Raw genomic sequence first — 24,264 nt, forward strand, 5'->3', positions numbered from 1 at the left:
GGCAAGAAGAGTGAGACTCCGTCTTAAAAAAAAATACTGTTTACAAATCTAAAAATTATTCCTGTCCAACCCCTGTTGTAGAAGACACTAGGTCAAGAAAACAGCATCTTTATTGTATTAATGTCAATTTCCCTTTCTTAAACTTTTACCTACTCTAGTTGTATTCAAATACGAAAATTCAGCTAGTTTTTTTTCTTTTTTTGGAAGAGACAGGGGTCTCACTATGTTGCCTAGGCTGGTCTTGAACTCCTGGGCTCAAGCAATCCTCCTCAATATCCCGAAGTGCTGGGATTATAGGCATGGGCCACCACACCCAGCCTCTAGTTCTGTCTTAATAAAGGATATCTGAATATATTCCTAACGTGATAATTTGTGAGTGATCCCAGATGCCTGATTAACTGACAGAGATTTAGATTTGTGTTGAGTGTTCCCAACACAGAGAAATAATAAATATTTGAGATGATGGATATGCTAATGATAGGTATACATTATATGTATCCAGACATCACTACCCCATAAATATGTACAATTATTATATGTCAATTCAAAAATAAAAACAAAGTGTAAAAATCAAACACACAAAACACTGAGATTTGTAGAGAATAAGAATAAATATTGCATGTATTTTAATTTGGATATAGTCCGTTCTACAACAAATACTAAATTATCAAAAAGACATGATGTGTTTCATTCGAAAACTGTTGGATTTATAGTTTATTCCAGATGGTTAGAAATAGCAGTCAACCGGGCCGGGTGCGGTAGCTCATGCCTGTAATCCCAGCACTTTGGGAGGCTGAAGCAGGCAGATGGCCTGAGGTCAGGAGTTTGAGACCAGCCTGGCCAACATGGTGAAACCTCATCTCTACTAAAAATGCAAAAATTAGCTGGGCGTGGTGGCGGGCGCCTATAATCTCAGCTACTCAGGAGGCGGAGGTAGGAGAATTACTTGAACCCAGGAGACAGAGGTTGCAATGAGCTGAGGTCACGCCACTGCCCTCCATCCTGGGCGACAGAGCAAGACTCCGTCTCAAAATATATGTGTGTGTGTGTGTATATATATATATATGTGTCAACTTGAAGTATTGCCTCAAACTGAGCACAGACAGTGGAACTGAGAAACAGGACACGTCACCTGTTGCTTGGGGACAGAAGGGAATGGCCTGATTATCATTGCCGTCTTTGTGAGTATTGCCAAAGTGGGCCACACTCACATCCTGGTTTTCTCCCGTTGGAATACTCACTCCCGATGACCTGTGCTAGGCCAGCACCCTCTTTTGGACCACGACAGGGCCTCCAAGCACTGTCCCTAGCAGGGAAAGTGCCTTCTGCAGTGGCTGTCACTTTTCCCTTTGGTCCATCTACTGCCCAGACCCACTCAGAAAAGAAGCCTGTTACTGCCTCACCTGCCTTCTCTTGCTTTAGAGGGAGACAGACATCAAGAACCAAGCCTGGATTGCTGACCAGTAAGAATTTTCTCTGATTCCTACAGACAATCTATGTCAAACTAAAACATATTCAGTATCTAAACCTAAACTGATTTCGTACTTCTCTTTTTCCTAAGGGGTATAACCACAATGTTATTATCTTTTTGGTCATCCCCCATTCATCAGTGAATTAAAGCAAGAACTTCTGTTTATGTTATAAGTAAAGTGTCTGTAGATCCGCTGAGGTTTAGCAAGAGTTGTACTTTGGGAAAAACTAGTCCTAAAAGAACATAGCATATCACAAAGCTATTGGCATTAACCCATTTATGTATTCCTTTGTTTATTCAGCTGCTGTGTGCCAGAGGTTGTGGCAGGTGGGAATATAGGAAGACTAAGAGAAGAGTTTGTTTCTTTGTTTGTTTTGTTTTGTTTTTGTTTTTTTTGAAATAGAATCCCACTCTGTTGCCCAGGCTGGAGTGCAGTGGCGTGATCTCGGCTCACTGCAACCTCTGTCTCCCAGGTTCAAGTGATTCTCTTGCCTCAGCCTCCCTAGTAGCTGGGATTACAGGTACACACCCACCATGCTTGGCTAATTTTTTTGTATTTTTAGTAGAGACAGAGTTTTGCCACATTGGCCAGGCTGGTCTCAATCTCCTGACCTCAGGTGATCTGCCAACCTCAGCCTCTCAAAGTGCTGGGATTACAGGTGTGAGCCACTGCGCCTAGCCTCTAAGACATAGTTCTTGGCTTCGAGGCACTTACACAAATAAGCTCCCAGGACTGGGGAGCAACTTGGAGGTGAGCACAAGGGCCTCTGAGAGTGAGCAAGGAATTTCTCAGTCAGACTGCATGGCCTGGGCGTGTGTTGTATAAAACTTCCAGAAACCCCGTAAACATTGGGGAACATGATATTGACTTTAAAAGAGAACTAACTCTAAAATAATTATTCTATTTTGAAATCCAGAATCTGAAGAATAATCATCCATCCAAATTTGAAGATCCTATATTAGTTCCTCTTCAAGAATTTGCATGGCAGCAATATCTACAGGAGAAAAAAAGGGTAAAGGATACTTGGGATGTGGGGGATGTAGACAACAAACCAAGTTTTGCCTGAATTATTTATGCATTGTTTTGGAAAAACTGAAAGAGTAATTTTAGTGTAACTAGATTTTATTTCTCTAAATTATGTACTTTTCCTAAATTATATTAATCATTTACCAAGCTGAGTTTTTTGTTTTTGAGATAGGGTCTCACTCTGTTACCCAGGCTGGAGTGCAGTGGGGCGATCTTGGCTCACTGCAGCCTCAGCCTCCTGGATTCAAGTAATCCTCCTGCCTCAGCCCCGCAAGTAGCTGGGATTACAGGCACACACCACCACACCTGGGTAATTTTTGTATTTTTTTAAGAGATGGGGTTTCACCGTGTTGCCCAGGCTAGTCTCAAACTCCTGAGCTCAAGTGATCCACCCACCTCGGCCTCCCAAAGTGCTGGGATTACAAGGGTGAGTCATCGTGCTTGGCCACCAAGCTGTTTTTTCGTTTTTGTTTTTGTTTTTAACTACATCATTTGGACTGGGCGCAGTGGCCCACGCCTGTAATCCCAGCACTTTGAGAGGCCAAGGCGGGCAGATCATGAGGTCAGGAGATGAAGACCCCATCCTGGCCAGCATGGTGAAACCCTGTCTCTACTAAAAATACAAAAATTAGCTGGGCGTGGTGGTGCACGCCTATAATCCCAGCTACTTGGGAGGCTGAGGCAGGAGAATCACTTGAACCAAGAAGTCCGAGGTTACAGTGAGCCAAGATCCCGCCACTGTACTCCAGCCTGGCGACAGAGTGAGACTCCATCTCAAAGAAAAAAAAAAAGTACAACATTTACAGAATTTTCCTTTGGAAAGCATGAGATAAAGGGAAGATCAATGGTGCCATTTGCTGCTGATGGTTAGTTACCCTGTCTCCCTGCACATCACTTATACCTCCTCTCACACCCTGGCACTCAGCAGGTTAACGTGGCCTGGCCCTCTTGGCCCTGAAACTCTGGAAGGTGTTGATGGTGTACCTCACAGAGACAGCCGGGGCTTCTGTGGGACTCTTGCCTAGGGAAGTTCTGATGACAGACACCGAGCTCCCACAGGGCAACCCTGTCCTAGTTGAAGCTTCCTTCTCTGCATTCTCCCCTCTATCTGTACCCTCAGAGAACTCCACACCTTAGGGCTAGCAGAGCTTGTCCAGGGATGATAGGTTTCCTCTTGGGTGACAACCTCATCAGTTGGTAGTGCTGCCTGGAGCATGTGATAAGAAGGATGCTAAGGTGGCATCCTGGCTTAGCAATATCTTGTGTTGGGGAGGGTGGGATGCTTGTCACCCCTGGTCTAGTCTTGTAGACGGTCCTAGTCCTAGTTTCCCTGCCCTACCCCCTCTCCCCCATGGCTGATGAAACCTCATTTCCCTTAACCAGAGCAGTTTCTATTGTTCTGTGCTGGGTTGCACAAGGATGTCCTGTGATCCTGTGATTATCATGGAGGCAGCGCGGCTTTATGAGACCACTTCATTCTCTGTTCAGTCACATGAACAGTGCAAGACTGAATAAGAATACCATTTGTTAAGCCTTACATGTTCATAGCCTTAAAAGATTTTCACTGGAATTCAAATAGAACCAAACACTTACACTGCTGCTTTTTATATGACAGACACTATTCCAGAGACATACACACACACACACACACACACAGAGAGAGAGAGAGAGAGAGAGAGAAAACACACACACATATATATATATATATTTTTTTTTTCTTTTTTTGTAGAAACAGGGTCTCGCTATTTTGTCCAGGCTGGTCTCAAACTTCTGGCTTCAAGCAACCCACCTGCCTTGGCCTCCCAAAGTGTTGGGATTACAGGTGTGAGCCACTGTGCCCAGCTTATATACATAAATTATAATCCTTCCAACAACTCGGTGAGAAACAGTCCTGGTTTGCCTGGGATGGAGGGGCGTCCTAGGATGTGGGAATTTCAGTGCTAAAAGTAGGCTAGTCCTAGGCAGATCACAACTGTTGGTCACCCTAACATAAAACAATACTTTTTTTTTTTCTTTTTTATCAAACTTACTATGTGGCCTACCAGTGTCATGCTCTCCACCCACAGGAAAACTATGATCTCCTGGTTTGTGGTTTGCACCCACTTGTCTTTTGAATTCCCACTGGACTCTAGGAAATTGGTGTGGATTCTATTCCCCAGTTTCCCTCCCCTTTCAGCCTGGGTTACCTCAAGATGTTTTGTGTTCTCTTCCTGCTGCCTCTCTCATGGGTCTTGAATGAGGCTTTCCAGTTCATCATTGCTGCTTCGTTCCACCTGTGATATTCCTTATCCTTCCTTTCATCCCCCTCCCTCCCTCCTCCTCTGGCTGTTTGTCACCTTAACCTTTTCTTCCTTCTCAGGGGCTCCCTTGTCCTTCATCAATGTAAGCATTGTGTCTTGTGTCTTAAGTAGTGCTTCTTAGCATATTTGGTCTCTCTGAACTCCTTTGGTTCAACTGGCCTTAGGCTTCAGCAGAATGTAGTGCCACCCTAAGGGGATGGTTTCAGGGCCATTGGGAAAGTCCCTCTGCTGCAAAGAAGGCAGCCTCATACTCTTAGTGCTGAAGGCCCTAGAAACTATCGGGTCCATGCTGTTCACTTGAGGCAGGCGAGGACGCCTCCCTAAGTATGGAGGAGACAGAGGAAGGCATTTACATCTTTAGCCTCCAAATAAAACATACTTTCTACTGCATTTCTCCTACCAAGCTAGCTAAAATATTCATAGTGACATTTTTTTCTCCTGTTTAGAAAGTTTTGGGTCCTGGCAGAGTGTGGTGGCTCACGCCTGTAATCCCAACACTTTGGGAGGCCGAGGCGAGTGGATCACCTGAGGTCAGGAGTTTTAAGACCAGCCTGGCCAACATGGCGAAACCCTGTCTCTACTAAAAATACAAAAATTAGCTAGGCATGGTGGCGGGTGCCTATAATCCCAGCTACTCGGGAGGCTGAGGCAGGAGAATTGCTTGAACATAGGAAGTGGAGGTTGCAGTGAGCTGAGATCACGCCATTGCACTCCAGCCTGGGCGACAGAGCAAGACTCGGTCTCAAAAAAAAAAAAGGAAAAAGAAAGAAAGTTTGGGGTCCTGTAAAATATGATAACACTGATAAATTTAAACACTACAGGAAGTATTGACCCACTGGCTCTATCAGTGATTTATAGTTCAGCATAGACAAGTCTCTTCTCTGCCTAGAAGCAGGTTTTGTTAAGGGCATAGGAAGCAAGCAATAGGATATTAAACCTCCAGAGGAGAATGAAGCAAGTTGGCAAGCTGAATGTAAACTGTTCCCCAAACTAGTATTTCTCCAATTGTAGTCTCTAGAGCAGCAGCACCAGCACCTCCTAGGAGGTTGTTAGACATGCACATTCTGGCGGGTTACAGTGGCTCACACCTGTAATCCCAATACTTTGGGAGGCTGAGGTGGGAGGATCTTGAGCCCAGGAATTCAGGACCGGCCTAGGCAATATAGTGAGACCCCATCTCCATAAAACAAATAAATAAATAAGTGCAAATTCTCAGGCACCATCCTAGAATCAGAGTATTGGGGGAAGGGGAGAGGAAACTCAAATTCTGTGATTCTGAGAATCTGAGATCAATGAGAATTTCAGATTCAGTGATTCTCATTGCCCACAAAAGTTTGAGCATAGCTGTTCCAAATTATTCATGGTTTGCCTAGCTGATACTGGGTAATAATAAACCAGATCTCCTCGGAGGGGGCATCCCTCAAGCCCTCTGGAGATTTAGAAGGTTTGCCATCAGCGTTGTGTTGATGAAAACGTTAATACGCTGCATTTTGAGGGCTGAAGACGCAGTGCTAAGGAAGGTGAGTTTTTTTCCTCACTGCTCCTGATTGTGCCACAGAAATCCCTGTTGACCCTCATAAGTCATTTCCTAACCTTAAGCCCCACGTCACCCAAAAACCATTTTCACAGTCCTCTACATTGAACCCCACCTCTTACCTGGACCTCCTATCCTTTCCAAGTACGCACACAGTAAAATGTGCTTTAGGAATGAAGACAGAGACTGAATTTTGTTTGCAAGTTAATATAACAAGTATGCCAGGCTCACGATGATTTTTGTTACCAGATTACCATTTATCTTTCTATTAATGTGTCAACCTAAAAGGAAGAAGCTGAAACAGAATTAATATAGAGTGTTTATCTGGGCCAAGGTTGAGGACTGCAGCCCAGGACACATTTCCAAGTTGCCTTGGGAAGTGCTCCAGAGAACAAAATAGAGGCTCAAGTGTTTAAAGAAAAAAGAATGAATCAGAAGAGGGGGCGATTACAAAAGCTGTTGGTCAGGAATTGTCATTGATTTTCAGAAATAACATTGGTTAGCAATTGGCTGTATGTTGTTGAACTATAGGGTGGATGGCTTTTTATGGCTGTTTCGTGTCAGCCTAGAGCCCACATAGTAAGTGGGGGTAATTATTTAGCCCCAGGGGGAGTGAGAAATGACTGCTATTATATTTTAAATGCCTTTCTGGGCATGATCATTTAAAGGGGCTCACATTCCTCAGATAAATTTTTTTTTTCATTTGTAACATTTTTGTGATTACTTTTTAGATCATTCTTTGCTTTGTGATGTCAGATTCTTAAAAATGTTCTTAAATTATTTCTGAGAGCAAAATTCTAAAGGACGATAAAAATGTTTAAAAATTATTTTTAAAAGATTCAATATTAGAGTTGACAAATTCAGACCTAGAGTTGATCCCAAGCTCTGGCTTATGGGTTTAGCAAGTTTCCCCCACTTCTTACTTTTTTTTCTTTTTTTTGTCCTTTTCCCTTACAGGAACTCAAAAATGAAACCTGGGAATATTCCTCCTCTGTGATGTCTTTTGTTAATGGTCAGTTCCTGGGTGATGCATTGGGTCTACAGAAATGGGCCCACGAGGTGTGGGATATAGTTGACATTAAACCCTCTGCACTTTATGATGCACTCACTGAGGATTTTTCCACGAAATTCTTAAGAGATACCAAGGCAAGTTATACTAATTTTTAAAGAAAAGTCATGGAATCTTTGACCCTTTATATTGATTCAGCATTAATCATTGATATCCTAACGAAGGAGATTGTAAAAAAGTAGGAGACCAAGTTTAAAGCCTAGTTTCATTTCCATTTGCAAAAGATTATAATATGGTGGTATGTAAAGCAAGTGTGCCTCACAGCACCTGGGCTGCACAGGGAAATCGTCTCTGTACAGGCATTTCTACTTCCCATTAGAGATTTATGTGCATGAATAATCTATTTTAAATACAAAGACCACCCCCTCAGAGAAGGTAAAACCTATCATCCATTTATCTTGAGTGTGAAATATTTAAATTAAGACTGTCCAACATCTAGGCAAGAGCTACTGAGCTAAGACAATGGAAAGTTGATTGAAGAAAGGTGACATTTTAAAGCATGAACACAGGCTGGGTGCGGTATCTCATGCCTGTAATCCCAGCACTTTGGGAGGCCGAGGCAGGCGGATCACAAGGTCAAGAGATCAAGACCATCCTGGCCAACATGGTGAAATGCTGTCTCTACTAAAAATACAAAAATTAGCTGGGCGTGGTGGTGTGTGCCTGTAATCCCAGCTACTCGGGAGGCTGAGGCAGAAGAATCGCTTAAACCTGGGAGGTGGAGGTTGCAGTGAGCCGAGATCGCGCCACTGCACTCCAGCCTGGTGCAGAGCAAGACTCCATCTCAAAAAAAAAAAAAAAAAAAAAGCATGAACACATAGTTGGCAAGAGCAAGCCCAGACAGGCTGTGCCAGTGGGGAGGTTTCCAGTGGCAGAGGATAGTCATGAAGCTTGAGGTCCAGGGGTGAGAGAGAGCTATCAGGAAGCGATGGCAATAGGAGGGGAGGGACTTTGCAGTTCTGCTCAGAAACCTTCTGGTAGCAACATCTGCATTGTGCAGAAAATCATTTCATGCCCATGGCAGCCTGTGCCCACAGTGAACCAGTGCTAAGATCTGAGCTGTGCAAAGGCAAAGGCCTTGTCTCATTCATCCTTGTTGAACCACTGCTCAAACAGACCTGAAACATAATAGGTGCTCAGTGCATGTTTGATTGAATAAACAGTGCACTTTGAAAATACTGGAAACTCTGGGGTGTGGGGAGGCATTTAATGTTCAAACAGTTAATTCCCAAAGGGTCAGGAGTCTAGCAGTACATGCCCTGGGAATGGCAGGGGGACAGCAAGGAGGCCAGAATTTGTGGGGAATGAAGCTGGGAAGATGAGTTTCAGTCAAGATTCTTGGTGCCAGCATTACCAGACTCCTCTGATTGATTGAAGGTAAAAAGGTGTGTATTGAAAGGGTGCTGTTATCTCACAATTGACAGGAAAGCTGGACAACAGCTTTGGAAAACAGGTGGGAACCAACGAGGCCTGGCAGCAGGAAGACATGGCCAGAGTCACACTGCAGGGATGTGCTGCCAGGGAACTGCCATGGCACTGCTGGCCTTTGTTCACACCGCCACCTTCAACGAGATTAACTGTTCGATGCTTCATTGTCTTTCCATCACTCTCTGGAGACCCTAAGCCCAGGCAGGAGCACCTAGCTGGCAAGCCTAGGTCATATTTCCAAACCCTGGTGCTCTCAGCATGGGGAGAGGGAGAATCTGGCCTCTTTAGGGTCTAGTGAAGGTGGTGGGACCCTGTGAGGAGTTCCCCAGATAGGAAGGGTACTCAGATTTTAATTAGGAAAAAAAATCCAATAGATCCTAAAGAAAATTTGAGGCTGGATTATGATTTATTGTCCATCTGAACGAAGGAGTTAGATTTTATCCACAAGGAAACAGAACTTTATGGAAACAGAACTTTCCATAAAGAGTATGGTATAATCCTCTTTGCTCTTCTGGAGAAATGTTTAGGTCTGTGCAGATGCAGGCTGGAGTAGGGGAGAGCTTGGGAGCAGGAGATTGGATAGCAACATGGGTTAGACTTAATGAAAGCCAGAAATAATTCATGGCAGTGAGGATAAAGGATAGTCATGAAGCATTCCAGAGACAATCCTTAGATTTTTTCACATAGAGAGTGGACTTTTGTTGCTGAATAAAACCCAGGATTTGTTTACTTCCAGTTAGAACCATGTGGTAGATAAACATGCTTGCCTGTTTGGCTGCTAGGTGACTGGGACATTACCTTGCGTTGCATTCATTTGAACTCTTTTATTGGCGTTCTCAGGATTATCTATTCTGGACTACCTCATAAAGATAGCATCTTGATGCACGGGGAAGTTTAGTGGTGCCTGAATGGACTGTAAGTCTGTTTCCTAAGTCAACCACGAGTTCCAATATATCCTCTTTATCCTCCTGAGCCTCTGAAGTTTAATATATTATGCCTCCTACTCTTTAGTTACACTGTTCTGTTTTATACTTAAAAACTTGTAGTACAGAAGCTGAGAAGCACAAATTAATTCTAATTAGTATGGATGGAACATTTCATTGCTAGATGCCAGATAGCACAATATTATTTCAGTCTTTTCATTAAAAGAAAAGTTAGAGTGACATGAAAAATATGATATATTTAATTTCATTTGTTTCCTAAATTCTTAAGAAAGAGGACAGGACAAGTTATGCACCTTGCTCAATAAGGTGGCTTTTTTTTTTTTTTTTTTTTTTTTTTTTGATAGGGTCTCCCTCTGTTGCCCAGGCTGGAGTGCAGTGGCACAATCATAGCTCACTGCAGCCTCAACCTCCCTGGGCTCAGGTGACCCTATTGCCTTAGCCTCCCAAGTAGCTGGGACTACAGACACATGCCACCATGCCCAGCTAATTTCTTAATTGTTTTGTAAAGACAGAGTCTCCCCATGTTGCCCAGGCTGATTTCAAACTCCTGGGCTCAAGCGAGCCACCTACCTTGGCCTTCTAAAGTGCTGGGATGACAGGCATGAGCCAAGGTGGCATTTTAATGTAGGAGATTGGTGCCCAAGATTTGAAATGTACTCCATTAAATGTGCTTTGGCCCCTAAATGAATGCTATTGTGTTGAAACTAGCATTTTCATTTTGAATGCCTCTTTATAGGGCTAGACAAGGTCTCACAGATGTTTTTCTCTACCAGAAAGGATATCAAGTGAAGACAAGCTGGGGGCGTCTGTGCACGTGAGGGTATTACTGTATGTAACTTGAAAGCCCAGCATCCTTCTCTTCCCTATCTCTGGTGCTACACCTGCTGTGGATGTAGGGACCTGATTTTCCCACTCAGAACAGATGTGGCCTGGCTCTGGTTAGCTCTGGTTAGAGCTAATCTGTGCTGTCTCTGAAAATCCAGGACGCACAGTAACCAAATCCATGGTGTTCATGATGGATCCTTCCCAAAAATATTCAGGAAAGAAGAGAAGTAGAGAAGAATCCCTGGGCTGTTTTCTTCCCCACACTAGGTGTGGCTATTTCCACACCTAGTTGTAATGTGGTAGATAGCTTGGCCATGTGTTTCACCCCTATGAGATAGGTTAATGTTTTCCAGAACTTTCACTACTGAACGGTTTTAAAAATGCGTAGTGTTGGGTAGGTGTGGCGGTGGCTCATGCCTGTAATTCCAGCACTTTGGGAGGTCAAGGTAGGTGATCCCTTGAGCTCAGGAGTTCGAGACCAGCCTGGGCAACGTGGTGAAATCCCAGCTCAACCAAAAATACAAAAATTAGCTAGGCCTGGTAGTGGTGCATGTGTGTAGTTCCAGCTACTTGGGAGGCTGAGGTGGGAGGATCACTTGAGCCCAGGAGGTTGAGGCTGCAATGAGCTGAGATGGTACCACTGCACCCCAGCCTGGGGGCAGAGCCAGACCCTGTCTCAAAAATAAATAAATAAATACAATAGTAAAAATTAAAATGTGTAAAGTGGGTTGTAAAAACTCAATAAAATGAAATAAACTAATACAAGTCATTCACTTAATTTTACTGTAATATTATCCAATGGTAATGTTATTGAAATCTTATCACTAAAAATATTGCATCTGCTATATTTTTGGTCATTTCCAAAAACTTTTATAAGACTTTGACCTTCATTATATGTTTCTTCTTACTCTTCACAGCATGATTTTGTGTTTTTAGACATTTGTATTGATTCTTCTCCAATTGGAAGATTGATTTTCGAGGTAAGACTTTTTTTTTTTTAAATAAGTTTGTGGGGGTAGGATCTATCACTGTTGGAGTGTTAAATATTTAATCTCTGAAACCTTTTGTCTGTATTTTGTAGCTATACTGTGATGTATGTCCCAAAACATGTCAAAATTTTCAGGTCTTGTGCACAGGAAAAGCAGGGTTTTCTCAACGTGGCATAAGACTACATTACAAAGATTCCATTTTTCATCGAATAGTACGGAATGGCTGGATACAAGGAGGGGGTAAGCTTAAAATGTTAAATACAACTTAATTGCAATATCAAATGAGAAGGTCCAAACTTTCGTTTATCTTTATGAAATGTATGTAGAATTAGATATACTTAAAATTAGACATATTTAAAGAATAATTATGCTTTATATAGCCAAATAATGAAGTAGGATATTTGCATTCTTTAAAAAACACTCTAATTATTAAAATAAGTAAATCTAATTTATGTTACCAGGAATATTCCAAATTCAAAAATGACATAAGAGAGTAGGGTGGCATTGTATTTTACCAATTTTATTTTCACCAATTTTAAATGCTTACCTAAATACATAATACTTAGAAGTACAGTGGTTTTAATAAGTATACTAAGAGTGGGAATTTGAAAATATAATAAATGGAAAACAACTTGTTTCTCACCAAACATGTTACATTATTACATGTAAAAAGTAATGTCTAGGCCGGGTGCGGTGGCTCACGCCTGTAATCCCAGCACTTTGGGAGGCGGAGGCGGGCGGATCACAAGGTCAGGAGATCGAGACCACGGTGAAACCCCGTCTCTACTAAAAATACAAAAAATTAGCCGGGCGCGGTGGCGGGCGCCTGTAGTCCCAGCTACTCAGGAGGCTGAGCTAGGAGAATGGCGTGAACCCGGGAGGCGGAGCTTGCAGTGAGCCCAGATCGCGCCACTGCACTCCAGCCTGGGCGACCGAGCGAGACTCTGTCTCAAAAAAAAAAAAAAAAAAAAAAAAAAAAGTAATGTCTAAAGGAGTTTGGTTTCTATGTTCGCTTTCTTTTCAGGTCAGTCCTTTGGTTTTATATAGACTAGGTGTCTGATTAAAAGCATGGAATTAAATTTTGGGTGCCTTTTGGGGGATATTCCATAGGGAGCAACCAGGCAGCAATTTACAAATAATTGGCTTAGTGTCAAAGGAGATTTGCTTGAACTCGATGACACATTGAGAAGCTTAAATTGGTGTTGACCATTTTTTGTATGATCTGGAACATTCTGATGCTGATGAGGAGAAAAACAGAGATATATTCTGAGCATCCTGCATGTTAAATCAAGTTATTTTCCCTTTGGTTTCTCCACAATGAGATCATACCGCAAGTATTGTTATCTAACCTCACTTTCAAGTGTTTTTCCATTTTGTGTCTTTCCACTGAATATGTGGTATCGATCTAACTATGCCAATGAACATAAACATACAAAACGTTTAGCGTCTGCCTAGGTTTTTTTTTTTTTTTTTATCATATTGCTATACCAGTTTAATTAATTTCCCATTGGTGAACATTTAGATGGTTTTCCATTTTTTGTTAGTATAAAACACTTCTCAAGGGGGCCCGTTAATATTAGGGGCTCCTGACACTGAGTTCAGTGTTGACTCTCATGTGCTAGGCTTTCAGATGCTGTGTTCTTTTTTTTTTTTTTGAGACAGAGTCTCACTCTGTCGCCCAGGCTGTAGTGCAGTGGCACGATCTTGGCTCACTTCAAGCTCCACCTCCCGGATTCAAGCAGTTCTCCCTGCCTCAGCCTCCCTAGTAGCCGGGATTACAGGGGCCCACCCCCACACTCGGCTAATTTTTCTATTTTTTTAGTAGAGACAGGTTTTGCCATGTTGGTCAGGCTGGTCTTGAACTCCTGACCTCAGGTGATCCGCCCGCCTCAGCCTCCCAAAGTGCTGAGATTACAGGCATGAGCCACCACACCCAGCCTCAGATGCTGCGTTCTTTTGTTTCGTTTTATTTTTGTTTTTGCTTAGCTCCCACCACCCTTGCAAGATCTGGGAAAAGTAGGTCGTATTATTTGTTTGTGTTTTTATTTATTTAAAGTAAAATTTCCAAATAGTAAAGTGCCCAGGTCTTGGGTCATGTTTTCAAACAGTGAGGCAGCAATGTTAAGGATGGCTTAGGAAAAAGTGGGATTGCTAGATTCAAAGCCAAGCTCTGATTCATGTAAGTTATACCATCTTGGATATGCCACTGAACCTCTCTGAATCAGTTGCTTAATCATAAAATGGGGATAATGATAAGAATATCACAGGATGTGGTGAGGATTCAATGACCTGGTGTGTTGAAAGTGCCAAGCTCTGGAAACATCCTCTCTCCCTACAGATGTCCAGTTTCCACGATCCAGACCCCAAGAGAGGGTTCCTGAATCTCTCACAAGAAAGAATTCAGGGCGAGTTTGTTGAGTAAAGTGTGAGTAAGTTTATTAGGAAAGTAAAGGAACAGAAGAATGGCTACTCTGAAGGCACAGCAGCCCCCGAGGTCTGCTGGTTGCCCAGTTTTGTGGCTATTTTTTGATTATATGCTAAAGGTGGATTATTCATGCTTCCCTTTTTGAGACCATGTAGGGTAACTTCCTGACATTGCCATGGCATTTTTAAACTGTCATGGCACTAATGGGAGTATATCAGTGGGGACGACCAGAGGTCACTCTCATCGCCATCTTGGTTTTGGTGGGTTTTAGCTGGCTTCTTTACTGCAGCCTGTTTTATCAGAAGGTCTTTATGACCTGTATCTTGTGCCGACCTCCTATCTAATCCTGTGACTCAGAATGCAATAACCATCTGGGAATGCAGCCCAGTAGGTCTCAGCCTCATTTTACCCAGCTCCTATTCAAGATGAAGTTGCTCTGGTTCACATGCCTTTGATACCACGGGACTATGTAGAATGTTGGAGGGCAGGAGCTAAATGTGGTTTTGTGCTGTGCTTTAGGATGCCTCCAGGCACTGTTGCTTGCCCTTTGGGACTAACAGGCTCTACCCAGTGGACACTGCCTGTCCCTTCTCCCCACAACTTATCTTCTGACGTCTTACACACTCTGTTGCACACACGGGCTCTGGCTGCCGCCTAAGCACATCAAGCATACATGGGCCCTGAGGCCTCGTTTATTTTGCCTGGGGCACACATCACCCAACCTGTTCCTGCAGGTATCCCTTGTTTCTGATTATTGCCCAGAGTTTATCTCAGCAAGGCCTTACCGTCCCATCCTATATGAAACTGCCATCTTTCTCTCCACACACTCTGCTCACCCCTCCTTCCACCCTCCTACTCCTTACCTTGCTTTATCTTTCTTCCTAGCACTTTTCATCATTAGACATACTACCATATGTTTCTGAGTTCATTTGTTTATTGTCTGTTCCTCTAAATTCCATGGGGGCAGAAATTTTTATCTATTTTATTCACTATGGTATCCCAGGTACTACAACAGTGTTTGAGATATAGTAGGTGCTTAATAAATACTTGTAGAAAGAAAAGAAGGAAGAAAGACAGAGAAAGAAGGAAAATAGATGGTTAAACAGGAAACATACATTCTCTGCATTTTGAAAGTCCAAAGTTAAGATAGCAAGTCGTTCTACCACTTTGGTTGGATTCTCCCTTGGGCTCCCTCGAGGCCTACTTCCTTCAGAAGGATTAAAAAAGTCGGCCCGGCGCGGTGGCTCGCGCCTGTAATTTGGGAGCACTTTGGGAGGCCGAGGCGGGCGGATCACGAGGTCAGGAGATCAAGACCATCCTGGCTAACATGGTGAAACCCCATCTCTACTAAAAATACAAAAAATCAGCCGGGCGTGGTGGCGGGTGCCTGTAGTCCCAGCTACTCGGGAGGCTGAGGCAGGAGAATGGCGTGAACCTGGGAGGCGGAGCTTGCAGTGAGCCGAGATTGCACCACTGTCCTCCAGCCTGGGTGACAGAGCGAGACTCCGTCTCAAAAAAAAAAAAAAAAAAAAATCAACACCAACTCTTTGTTAATCAAAGAAAATGAAACAAACTCTTTTACACAAAAATGATCATGTTTTACATAAGACTAAAAGATATATATATATAAAATGGGCGAGGATGTAAGAAAATTCAAGCACTTAACAAAGATTCATTTTTCAATAGCCCATTAGTCACAGAACAATTACTCAACTATTAACAATTAAACCTACCTATATATTAGAAATACATTTCATTTCACCCATACATCCAACACACTTTAAAATGGATAGAGGAAAATTTTATTAACTGGCTTTAGAAAAAAAAAAGTACCTATTGAACTCATATATTATATTATTATTATTATGTTGAGACAGAGTCACGCTTTGTCATCCAGGTTGGATTACATGGCACCATCTCAGCTCACTGCAACCTCCACCTCTGGGGTTCAAGTGATCCTCCTGCCTCAGCCTCCCAAGTAGCAGGGATATAGGCAAGCTCCACCATGCCCAGCTAACTTTTTGTATTTTTAGTAGAGATGGGGTTTCACCATTTTGGCCAGACTGGTCTTAAACTCCCAACCTCACGTGATCTGCCCACCTTGGCCTCCCAAAGTGCTGGGATTACAGGCGTGAGCCACCGTGCCCGGCTGAACTCATGTATTATTGCTTAAAGAAAACATACCGAATTCTTACCTCAGCTTTCCCTTGTAAAAAAAAGTGGAAATCCATAGTCTAGAGATTCTCTTTAAGAATGAGCGTTGCTATGGTGTGAGTTGGCTGAAGGTAAAGAGATATGAATGAAAGTAGTAAAAACAAATAAAAACAGAATGAGCTGCTTTGATAAGCGCAATATGTTTATAACTCATAAAACATTTCATTCATGTTGTGAATTTTCTTGAGCATTACAAAATAATTAATATGCTTCCGGCTTTCCATTTGACTTACATCTATAGGATTTCTTTCCAGTACGAGTTTTCACACGACTTTTAAATTAATTGTCTAAATGAACTTTTCTGTGTTTTTCCAACTACTAGGGTTCTAATCAAGTATGTGTTTTTATATTTATAAGGTCCACCTCCAGTGTGTATTATTATGTGACTTTGAATGGATTCGAGAGAAATGAAGGCATTCCCACATTCTTTTTTTTGAGACAGGGTCTTGTTCTGTTGCTCAGGCTGAGAGCAGTGGCACAATCACAGCTCACTGCAGCCTCAACCTCCCGGACTCAAGTGATCTTCCCACCTCAGCCTCCCAAGTAGCTGGAATTACAGGCACACATTACCATGCCTGGCAAATTAAAAAAAATTTTTTGTAAAGAGAGGGTCTCTCTATGTTGCCCAGGCTGGTCCTGAACTCCTGGACTCAAAGACTCAATCCTCTTGCCTCAGCCCTACCAAAGTGTTGGGAATATAGGCATGGGTCTTAGCCTATCACCCAGGCTGGAATGCAATGGCATGATCATAGGTCTCACTGCAGCCTTGAACTCCTCCCACTTCAGCCTCTCAAGTAGCAGGGATTACCAGCACATGCCGCCATGACCAGCTAAGTTTTAAAAATTTCTGTAGGCTGAGCACGGTGGCTCACGCTTGTAATTCCAGCACTTTGGGAGGCCAAGGCAGGTGGATCATGAGGTCAGGAGTTTGAGACCAGCCTGGCCAATATGGTGAAGCCCCATCTCTACTAAAAATACAAAAATTAGCTGGGCGTGGTGGCACGTGCCTGTAGTCCTAGCTGCTCAGGAGGCTGAGGCAGGAGAATTGGTTGAACCCGAGTGGCGGAGGTTGCAGTGAGCCAAGATGGTGCCATTGCACTCCAGCCTGGGCAACAGATCAAGACTCTGTCTCGAAAAAAAAAATTTGTAGAAACAGGGTCTCACTATATTGCCCAGGCTGGTCTTGAACTCCTGGCCTCAAGCAACCCTCCCACCTCGGCCTCCCAAACTGCTGGGATTACAGGCATGAGCCACCATACCTGGCCACATTCTGTGCATTCAGAGCTCTTCTCCAGAATGAGTTGTTTTATATCATCAAATAGAACTAGAACACCAAAGGCCCTTACCACATTTCCTCTATTCATAAGACATTTCTTCAGTGTGAGTTCAGAAGGATCTTTTGAGATAAATTTAATGCATTTTATTATCATCATCATCATATTGAGCAGAATGATGAAGATGATGATAATGAGAGGGGGCATTCTAGAAGCATGTGATGCTACATGGGCATGACATTCTGCCAGGCACTGCCCGAGTGCTCTACCTGTGTTATTTCATTTCATCCTCAGAGCTACCTGTGAGGCAGTTACCATTACCCCTGTTTATACAGATAAGCAAACAGTCTTGGAAAAAGTAACCAACATCAACATTTTCATCAAAATCATCTGACTTTAAAGTTTGCTTAAACCAGTATTCGGCACTCTGAATTTGTTGTCAGAAGTATAGCGATAATATCAGATATACAGGGCTGAATTCAAGAGGGTGGACTGTGGCCACAAAAAAAGAATAGTAAATACAGATTGAAATGGTGTCAATATAAAATATTCACCTATGAGATCTGAAGCAGAGGACAAGAGTAATGTTGGTGAGTGTGGGAGGGAGGGGGTAAAGGAATGTGACCAATGGGTAGGTAAGTTGGCAGGGGAGAAGACCACCTGGGCGGAGTTCCCTGAGAGAACCAACCCCTAGGATCTGAAGGAATTGATGAGGGGGGGCCCTCAGCTTCCCCATTTCCAGATTTAGCCTTCAGCCATGACAGCTTCCTTTCGAGAGTTGCCTGGGGCTGTGTAGTGAACTGTGGCTGAGTGTTAGGTCAGTCGGGGTGGAGACTTAGTAAGGCTTATCAATTAACTTCTGAGCCAGCTTTCGAAATAGTATAATTTAAATGCTGCATGGCCTTTCTGGGATAAATTCTTTTTATATGCTTGATGTTGCATCAGTTTTCTTTGAAAAATAGCACACACACTTTTATTCTAGGTAAATTGCTCATACTGACTTTAAAAAGCGTAGTCCTTCAATAAACATTTATTGAGCACTGTATTAAAGGAGGGAGCGGAGTAGAGCTGAAGTTCGTAGAGAGATACTGATGGGGAGGATGGGGGAGAGAGGACAGACCTCAGAGCCCACTCTTAGCTTTGCTCCTCTTTTAGCTGTGGATAGATAAAAAATAAGTTGTTCATGGAGTCTTTTTATAGTGGGAGCATTGCCTAAACCAAAATATGCATAGCATGTGAACACCTGAAAAAAAACTTGTTACATTATAGGAAACTTTATTTCCAATACACTAGGTAAATAAATGAGTTATCACTACAGGATATGAAATTTTAAACATGAATTCTGTTTGCAGCACGTATTTTTTATTCATATTCTTTTTCTTTTTTTCTTTTTTTTGAGATGGAGTCTTGCTCTGTCACCCGAGCTGGAGTGCAGTGGCGCGATCTTGGCTCACTGCAAGCTGCACCTCCTGGGTTTAAGCGATTCTCCTGCCTCAGCCTCCCGAGTAGCTGGGATTACAGGCACCAGCCACCACACCCAGCTAATTTTTGTATTTTTGGTAGAGACAGGTTTCACCATGTTGGCCAGGCTGGTCTCAAACTCCTGGCCTCAAGTGATTTGCCTGCTTAGGCCTCCCAAAATGCTGGGATTACAGGTGTGAGTCGCCACGCCTGGTTCCATTTTTTATACATATTCTAAAAATAACTTACTTTTCCTGTTTTAGCCTCTTAGTTTAATCTTAATTTCAGAAAAGCACGATGGACTGTGGAATAATTTATGAAGTAAGCAGGATTTATGTGAACATACTTTTGAAAAATTGTGGCCACAATTATAATTTAATGCTTCATCCTTTCAAAAGTTTGCATTATGAATGTAAAAGTGCTTACAAAATACAAGTGAAATTATTATAGTAATTTTTTGTAGTATGGATATTGAACAATTAGGTAACTTTATTCATTGGTATAAGTGGAATCATATTGTATTCTTTTTTTTTTTTTTTTTTTTTTGAGATGGAGTTTCACTCTTGTTGCTCAGGCTGGAGTGCAACGGCGCAATCTCGGCTCACTGCAACCTCCGCCTCCTGAGTTCAAGCAATTCTCCTGCATCAGCCTCCCTAGTAGCTGGGATTACAGGCACATGCCACCATGCCCAGCTAATTTTTGTATTTTTAGTAGAGACGGGGTTTCACTGTGTTGGCCAGGCTGGTTTCGAACTCCTGGCCTCAGGTGATCTGCCTACCTCGGCTTCCCAAAGTGCTGGGATTATAGGCATGAGCTACCATACCTGGCTGATTCCTTTTTTTTTTTTTTTTTTTTTTTTTAATGGAGATAGAGTCTCATTATGTTGCTCAGGCTGGTCTCAAACTCCTGGGCTCCAGTGATCATCCCACCTCAGCCTTGGAATCATCATTTAAAGCAACATTTTTTCCCTGTCATTACTGCATCCTAAATCTTTTCATCTCAAAATTCTAATGTTTATTTATTGCTATTTCTCAGATATAGTGTATGGAAAAGGAGATAATGGAGAGTCGATTTATGGACCAACATTTGAAGGTATGTATCTTTACATTTTGTTAGTTATATATTAGTTGATTATTCAAACTTAACAGGACTGGACAGTTTCACGATTCCAGATAAGATATCACTGGGGGCAATACTTAACAGTAAAAGCAAGAGTTAAAAATGAGCAGATTGGGGGGAAGCACCCTAAGGCCCGACCAGAGCAGCTTCATATGCCCATATTTTTTTCACTTACCTAATGATATTATTTCTTCAGGATAAATCCCAGAATTAGGATTGTAGAGTCAAAGGGAATTTATATTTTTAGGACTTGTAATTTTCCGTGCTGATACTTAGAACTGGTACCTTGATAATCATTCTATTTAGATTGCTGTCAGGTAGCCAGGTATTGTGACTCACACCTATAATCCCAGCACTTTGGGAGGCTGAGGTGGGCGGATCATTTGAGGTCAGGAATTCGAGATCAGCCTGGCTAATATGGTGAAACTCCGTCTCTACTAAAAATACAAAAATTAGCCAGGCGTGATGGCGCACGCCTCCCAGCTCCTCAGGAGGCTGAGGCAGGAGAATCACTTGAACCTGGAACACAGAGGTTGCAGTGAGCTGAGATGGTGCCACTGCACTCCAGCCTGGGCGACAGAGTGAGACTCAGTCTCGAAAAAAAAAGAAAAGATTGCTGTCGGTAGAAAAATCCTGTATAACATTTACAACAAAAGTAGGTGACAAGGAATCTACCTAAATTCCAAAATACAAACAGGTAAAGACAAACAACAAACCAACAGTGTGGAAGACGGCAGGGCTTCCCAAGAATAGGGCACTTAGGATCCCCTAAGTAGCCAATAGTGTGTGAGTACAAGGGTCCCCCAGGAAGGTTGGAAGAGGCGGGAGCAGTCTAACCCCTGTACACTCTCAAAACTGATCTGACAAGGCTCTCTTCTAGGACAGTCTCCCATGCAGGTGGAACTGCTGGGAATGGCATCAAAATTAATCAGGATACAGGGACAATCATGACAAAGAGGGAATAGGAACAGAGCCAGAAATTTAAGGAAGAAAGCCACATGCTTCAACATGCAAGATTTTCAACATGCAAGAGGGAGCTTTTTGAAACTAGAAAATCTACGTTCTTTCTAAAGACATATCCTCTGACATTTAGAAAAACTAATGTCACCCTATATAACAAAGAGAGGTTCTCTGAAAGAAAATGATGTTTCTTCAGGAATAGGGCATTGCAGTAGGCATACGTGTGCCGTAGGAAACAATGTGCATATTCAGGAAGGTAAAGGGAGAGAAAGGGTTTTAAAGGAAAATTGGGGAAGATTTCATTATTGTTTTGAAATGATTATCCTTGGCTACAGCGATCAGTAACAAGGGTCCAAGGTTGGACTGGACAGGTGTCCCTGCAAAAGTATTAATATTTCCTGCATAAGGTTGCAATGGCCTTTATGCAAGGTTGTGGCTTTTGTAGTTCTTTGTGATTGTTTTGTTATCAGGCATACAAGTGTGAGAGTTCTCTGTTCATAGCTTTCCTTGGCTCTATTTGTCAGCATTTTTTAAACACACATGAGTACATTTTGATTCTGACCACTATTACGCTAATTTTATATTAAAATGAACAATGGAAGTTTCAAGGTGATTATAAGAATAAAGAGAATAAGGAGCAGAGTAACATCAGCACTGATAATGAATGTACCCTAGAAAGATATGCTCATAGGATACAGTCGACCCTGGAGCAACATGGATTTGAACTATACGAGTCCACTTAAAGAAACTTACAGTTTCTTTAAAAAAAAAAAAAAATAGAGACAGGGTCTCACTATGTTCCCCAAGCTGGACTTGAACTCCTGGGCTCAAGCAGTCTTCCCACCTTAGCCTCCTGAGTAGGTGGGACTGCTGCCTACTTGGACTACCACCTAGCTTGGCTTGTTTTCAATAAATATATGAGAGCATTTTTTGGAGAAGCTGCCACTGCAGCTATACCATCAGGCATGAAAACCTTGCACTTTTTTGTGAAATACTTTTACCTTTTTTTTTTTTTTAAAGTGACAGTGTCTCACTTTGTTGTCCAGACTAAACTGCATTGGAGTGATCATAGCTCATGGTAACATTAAACTCCTGAGCTCAAGGGATCTTCCTGCCTCAACCTCCCAGGTAACTAGGGCTACAGGTGCATGCCACCATGTTAGCTAATTTAAAAAAAAAAAATTTATGGAGATGGGGTCTTGCTCTGTTGTCCAAGCTGGTCTCCAACTCCTGGGCTCAAGTGGTCCTCCTGAGTTGGCCTCCTAAGTCATTGGGATTACAAGTGTGAGCCACCACGCCTAGCCTGCAAAATACCTTTTTTGTCTTGTATTGAAAATGCAGCTTTTATGTGGGCACAGGATGGCTATAAGAAAGGCAGAACTATAGACTCTACTATGATTTGAGAAAAAGCAAAGCTATTATATGACAACTTAAAACAAAAGGAAGATAAAAGACCTAAAACTGGAGAATTTAATTCCAGCAAAAGATGGTTTGATAATTTTAGAAAAAAGTTTGGCTTTAAAAATGTCCAGATAACAGGAGAAGGAGCTTCTTCTGACCAAGAGGCAGAAGGTGAATTCCAAGATGTCTTTAACAAAATGAGAGGAAAAAGGATATCTACCTGAACAAGTTTTATGGCAGACAAAAGTGACCTATTCTGGAAAAAAAAAAAAAGCCACCAAAAGGCCGGGCGTGGTGGCTCACACCTGAAATCCCAGCACTTTGGGAGGCTGAGGCGGGCGGATCACCTGAAGTCAGGAGTTCAAGACTGGCCTGGCCAACATGGTGAAACCCTGTCTCTACTGAAAATATAAAACGTAGCTGAGTGTGATGGCAGGTGCCTGTAATCCCAGCTACTTGGAAGGCTGAGGCAGGAGAATCGCTGAACTCAGGAGGCAAAGGTTGCAGTGAGCCGAGATCGCGCCATTGCACTTCAGCCTAGGAGAGAGAGTAAGACTCTTGTCTAAAAAAAAAAAAAAAAAAAGCCACAAAAGACATTTATGAGTAAGAGAAGTAAGCACTAGCATTTAAGGCAGAAAGGAATAGGCTAACTGTACTGTTTTGTGCCAATGCAGTTGGGTTTATGATCCAGACTACCCCTAACCATAAAGCTGCTAACCTAAACACCCACTGCCAGCCTTTTGGTTGTACAAAAAGGGCTGGACAATGAGAACCCTTTTTCTAGATTGGTTCCATCAATACTTTCTCCCTGAAGTTAGGAAGTACCTTGCCAGTAAGGGACTACCTTTTAAAAAGTTCTTTTGATATTGAATGATGATGCCCCTGGCCACCAGAACACCATGAGTTCAACACTGAAGGCATGAAAGTGGTCTACTCGCCCTCAAACACAACATGTCTAATTCAGCCTCTAGTTTGGGGGTCATAAGGACCTTTAAGGCTGATTACACATGATACTCTATGGAAAGGATTGTCAACATCATGGAAGAGAACCCCAATAGAGAGAACATCATGAAAGTCTGGAAGGATTATACCATTCAAGATGCCATTGTTGTTATAGAAAAAGCCATGAAAGCCATCAAGCTCAAAACAAGTTTCTGCTGGAGAAAATTGTGCCCAGATGTGCTTGTCTTCATGGGATTTATGACAGAGCCCATAAAGGAAATCATGAAAGAGATTTGTGGGTATGACAAAAAAGATGAGGGGTGAACATTGTCAAGATACGGATCTTGGAGAAATTCAGGGCCTAATATATACCACAGCAGAGGCATTAAAAGATGACTTGATGGAGATGAGTGCCTCCGAACCAGTGCCAGATCATGAGGAAGAAGACATAGAAGAAGCAGTGTCAGGAAACAAATCGACACTAGACAATCTGGCGGAAGGGTTCCAGTTACTCAAGACTACTTTTGACTTCTTTTACAACATAGACCCTTTTATGATAAGAGCAATGAAACTAAAGCAAAGAGTGGAAGAAGGATTGGTACTGTATGGAAACATGACTAGAGAAATGAAAAAGCAAAAAGTCAAACAGAAATTATAATGTATTTCCGTAAAGTTACACAGGTGTGCCTGCCTTTCCTGCCTCCCCTTCCACCTCATCCACCTCTGCCTCTGCCACCCCTGAAACAGCAAGACCAACTCCTTCTCTTCCTCCTCCTCAGCCTACTCAGTGTGACAAGGATGAAGACCGTTATGATGATCCACTTCCACTTAATGAATAGTAAATATATTTTCTCTTCCTTATGATTTTCTTTATAACATCT

General features: G+C 42.5%; 1 protein-coding gene across 3 annotated transcripts in view; it reads left to right on the forward strand.

Annotated features, from left to right (window-relative positions):
- Nucleotides 1-24,264, forward strand: part of PPIL6 (peptidylprolyl isomerase like 6) — a 48,527-nt gene that overhangs the window by 2,082 nt on the left and 22,181 nt on the right. Inside the window, exons 2-6 of one of the 3 annotated variants that reach the window (XM_050789154.1) lie at nucleotides 2,389-2,484; nucleotides 7,290-7,478; nucleotides 11,516-11,578; nucleotides 11,680-11,827; nucleotides 19,997-20,053. In XM_050789154.1, the coding sequence (XP_050645111.1) occupies nucleotides 2,389-2,484; nucleotides 7,290-7,478; nucleotides 11,516-11,578; nucleotides 11,680-11,827; nucleotides 19,997-20,053 (553 nt within the window). Of the gene's footprint in view, nucleotides 1-2,388; nucleotides 2,485-4,200; nucleotides 6,319-7,289; nucleotides 7,479-11,515; nucleotides 11,579-11,679; nucleotides 11,828-19,996; nucleotides 20,054-24,264 lie in introns of those variants that run through there. The other 2 variants (XM_050789156.1, XM_050789155.1) reach the window with 2 other exon arrangements.

The sequence above is a fragment of the Macaca thibetana genome, chromosome 4 (assembly GCF_024542745.1).
Source record: "Macaca thibetana thibetana isolate TM-01 chromosome 4, ASM2454274v1, whole genome shotgun sequence".
Lineage (NCBI taxonomy): Eukaryota > Metazoa > Chordata > Mammalia > Primates > Cercopithecidae > Macaca > Macaca thibetana.